This window comes from Cynara cardunculus (assembly GCF_001531365.2).
Source record: "Cynara cardunculus var. scolymus isolate 2C chromosome LG 15, CcrdV1, whole genome shotgun sequence".
Classification (NCBI taxonomy): Eukaryota; Viridiplantae; Streptophyta; class Magnoliopsida; order Asterales; family Asteraceae; genus Cynara; species Cynara cardunculus.
In genome coordinates this window covers 9,006,061-9,010,424 of record NC_037542.1, presented here as the reverse complement: position 1 = coordinate 9,010,424, position 4,364 = coordinate 9,006,061, and the positions used below count along the sequence as shown (strand labels likewise).

At 31.7% G+C, this 4,364-nt stretch overlaps 1 protein-coding gene across 1 annotated transcript in view; it reads right to left on the bottom strand.

Annotated features, from left to right (window-relative positions):
* Nucleotides 1-2,897: 2,897 nt before the first annotated feature.
* LOC112528495 (UDP-glycosyltransferase 74B1-like) overlaps nt 2,898-4,364 on the bottom strand; it is a 4,102-nt gene continuing 2,635 nt past the window's right edge. Inside the window, exon 2 of the mRNA XM_025139525.1 lies at nt 2,898-3,659. Coding sequence (XP_024995293.1) covers nt 2,898-3,659 — 762 coding nt within the window. The remainder of the gene's footprint in view (nt 3,660-4,364) is intronic.

Below are 4,364 nucleotides of genomic sequence, written 5' to 3'. Positions count from 1 at the left end.
AATTAGAATAATTATCGAGTTCCAACAAAATAAATAATTATTATCTTTATAAAAAATTATATTATTAAACCAAATATAAATTACTTCGTTATTGTACACAAATTAAATTATAAAAAAATTGAATTAAAAAATTACACAAAAAAAATGAATTTCAAATAGTTAATTTGATACTAATATCGATATATTTTTGTCATATTTTTATGATATCTTCAAACATATATTTTATTCAAAAATAAAAACATCATCGCTTTCTCAAAATCACATAAAGCCATATTATAATATCGACTGAGATAAAGAATAAAATGAAATATTAAAATCACGATGTATCTCGCTGCATTGCGCGAGTACGCTTCTAGTAAGAATAAAATTCAAAATACTATTTCTAAATATTAATTCTTTATAAACAATCTATTTAATAATAAATATATAATATATTTAATAGACGGGTCGGATTGGGATCACATAACCCGACACTGTCACGGTTTTTAACTTTTGGGGTTCTCTGACCCCATGCCCCCATCAATGATCCCTTGGTTTTGCGGGGAATCCTCGGCCCAGTTAAGACGGCTACACCGGGTTCCCCAACGAGGCCATTGAGGCGGGTCTCATTCATATGTCTATCTCTTCCTTGTGACTCGCTACTCTCTTCCTCTCACGCCATAGGCAACCATACTTCCTCAAATCCCATAATATCTCATTTTAGCCTTTGTCGCTAGCAATTCGACTGTAAAACCACTGACAAACAAAGCAGAAATCAAGCTTAACTGTATCTGAATAAATCAATAAATTAACAGTTTTTCTCTTTTCTAATATATTTTTTATGATAAATTAATTTGTTTTGTGGTGATGTTATGATAAAATGAGGCCAAAAGTTGGTGGTAATGGAAAGTATCCAGTGGACAAAGTGGCGAGTAGCGATGGTGAGTGGAAGAGAAGCTTCTAAAGACTATTGTAGCACCTTAAAGGAGAGAGGGACTCCATTAATACATTGAATAGGGATAAAGTCTCTTTTAAATAGTCAAACACTTATTACTTATAATGATAATCTAGAGTTCAACATCAATACATAATAATTCAAACCTTACACAAATTTATAATTAGAGACGGACGTTACTAAAACTCAACAACAGTCGTTATCTCCAACATATGAAAGATGTCCCCCAAATAACTATTTCTTTCTCGTGCATCTAGTAGCACTCAACTCTTCATGATGTCGTTAGTATCATTCCCCAACAAGGACTTGATGCACATGCCAACAAATAAAAAAGGTTAAACTTAATACCTAGTGAGTTCAAACAAGTTTCATCAAAATTATAAAACGGTACAACTGAAAGACCGATTATTTAAAACATGATTTCTCAAATGCAATGTTTTTATCATAAAAGCAACAGCTCTCCAGTACCCACCATTTTCGTGATGAAAACTCTAAATTAGAACACCCGTTCAATATGAATTCAAAACCCAATACTCACTCCAAAAGGTAAATAAAGTTTAATGTCCAAATACTGTAAACATGGATGAAAACTTTATTATCCAAAAATGCCCAAAACCATAAATAATGGAAAACACATCATACTTAAGACGACACTAAAAACCTTGATAACACACTATCCGAAAATAACACGTTTTGGTAATGGGGGATACTTGTATCCACCGAATGTGGCGAACACAAAAGTAAACCACAAATCGTTGTTAATGAGCCTCAACTATGGATCATATGGTCATCAAGTTCAACCATCGATGGTATGTAGTTTGATTCCTCCGTTGATCCTAGACTAGCTCGTTTGCTAAAAATAATAGCCACTAGGACTACACGGTCATTAAGTTCAACCACCCATGATATATGGCTTGAGTCCCTGCTACATCCAAGTTTCTAGCAATAACATAGGGACAAAAGTCTCATTCCAAACTATCAAATTAATTCATATGCATATGGATCAATTGTATTACATTCTAAATTACATGACTCAAATTGAATGATTAACGCACTTAAAACATAAAAATTCCAAATAAAATATGTCATAACTGCATATAACTCCCCAAGACTCATCTAAGTCAAAACTCAGTGAAAAGTTCAACAACTTAGTTGACTATTAAATAAAAGTCATCAGAACCAATAAAAACGTATTTAACCAATAAAAGCATGATTAAATCCAAAAATTCATATTGGTTGGAACGAACCATTTTCCAATTGAAATCATACAATTTATATTTCTAAAATGTACCAACAAATAATATGCATTTTTCAAACAAAATACACTAAAAATGCATTATCACCAAAAAAAAAAAACCTCTATTTTGGGGATAAATCATCAAAAGAACTCACACTAATTATTTATTTATCAAAATATCCAAAAACCCCAAATACAAGTATCTCACAAGATTTATAAAATCAAATATACCAAATATATAAAACTCACCAAGTAACCCACACATTTAATAAATGACGTGTAAACACACTAATACTTTAAAATGAACATTTTTGACATGTACAAATTTTTCACAAAGCAAATTCAACTCATCTTGCTATATTTATGCTAAATCTAGGTCTGAAACCCATCTCAAGCTTCCAAGGTGGTGGAGACTTTAGATCTCCAAGCTAAACTCCTAGATCTATGATGCATAGCTTCTCAATAACACTTTACTGAATTTGTTTTCAAACTCCTGCACCACCTCTTATCTTAAGAAGCGAAACAAAATTTCAAATTTTAACATCTCTTAAAACACAAACAACAACTTAATTACCATATAAATATTTCGTAATTTTACTTAAAAAATGCAATACGTTTTATTGGTTAATAAAATCTTAGTATGGGTTATTTAATTGTTTATTGACAATTATTATAAGATATAAGTGATATTAAAAGCATCTTCAACATATTTTTCATAAGAATCTGTCAAATCAGACATCTTTGTTTTCTTGCAAATGTCTTTATTGCCACCACAAACTCATCAATGGCTTTATCTGAGCTCCCACCTTCACTAATTGCCTCTTTAGCCAGTTCCTTCCATTTTCGTACATTTTTCTTGATCTCCAAACCCATTTTTCCTTCATTCATCACTTCATTCAAACATGTAACAACATCTTCCCTTTTCACAATTCCTAGTTCACCATCCACCGTAACTTTACCACCAACACGCCACACGTCTTTTATAAACTTGGCATCAGTCAGTTGGTCAGCCCATTTTGGGATCCCGACCATAGGTACGCCCAAGCTCAAACCTTCCAGTGTCGAGTTCCACCCACAATGAGTCACGAAACAACCCACTGACCTATGAGCAAGTATCTCGAGCTGGTTGCACCAATTTACAATCATACCCTTTTTTTGATTTTGTATGGTGAATTCAAGAAACCCTTTTGGCAACTTATGTCTCTCTGAATCTCTAACCACCCAAAGAAAGTCAAACCCACTTCTTTGTAAACCCCACGCTATTTCTTCCATTTCTTGTTGGGTTAGGGACACCATACTCCCGAAAGAGATGTACACAACTGAGTTTTGAGACTTGGTTTCAAGCCATTTGGTGCACTCATAGTCAAGTGGTTTCCATAGACTTGCACCATACCCTTTGTCACCTTCAATTCTTTCATCTAAGTAGGTTGATGGCACCATTGGACCTATTAGTTTTACTGGCCATTGCTCCCCCCATCGTTTCACCACCTATTTCATTATTAGACCAAAGAACAAACAAAATAATTAATCAGTAGTGACTAAGTTATAGTTACAATTTCATCATAAATTTATCAGCTATAATTTCTTTAAAATATATTGGAATAAAATAATTCTCAAAAATATGTCAAAAATATTAATTTGAAGTCCCATTTTCTTCAAGTTTTACGAAATTAAGAACATCTCGTCTTAATCATTTAAGAAGTTAGGTACATTTAAATTAATTTGCAGGAGATAGGATACCTATAAGAAGGATGGAAACTGCGATTGGTAAGAAATTGAATGTTATATGATACTGACAACTGATATACTTTAATTTATCAAACAAGGTAGGTAATCCACATAAATTGATCATACATGTTATATGTATCGTGTGTAAAACATGTTTTGAAGTGAGATTAGAAACCAACCACAAATACACACATGTTTCCACGCATGTATATGCGTGTACGCACACAAACAAACACATATGTACATGTATATTGAAAAGATTCGTATTGGAAAAAGTATTTGTAAAACCAATATACGTCACAGATTATTCATATGAGTTTATATATGTGTTTGTAAAAGTTTTCATTTTTTATGTAATTTATTTAATTTATTTTTTATTATAATTTAATTTAAGTTTAATAACGAAATAATTTATTTTTTGTTTAATAATATAACATTTTATAAAGATAATAATTAAGTATTTTG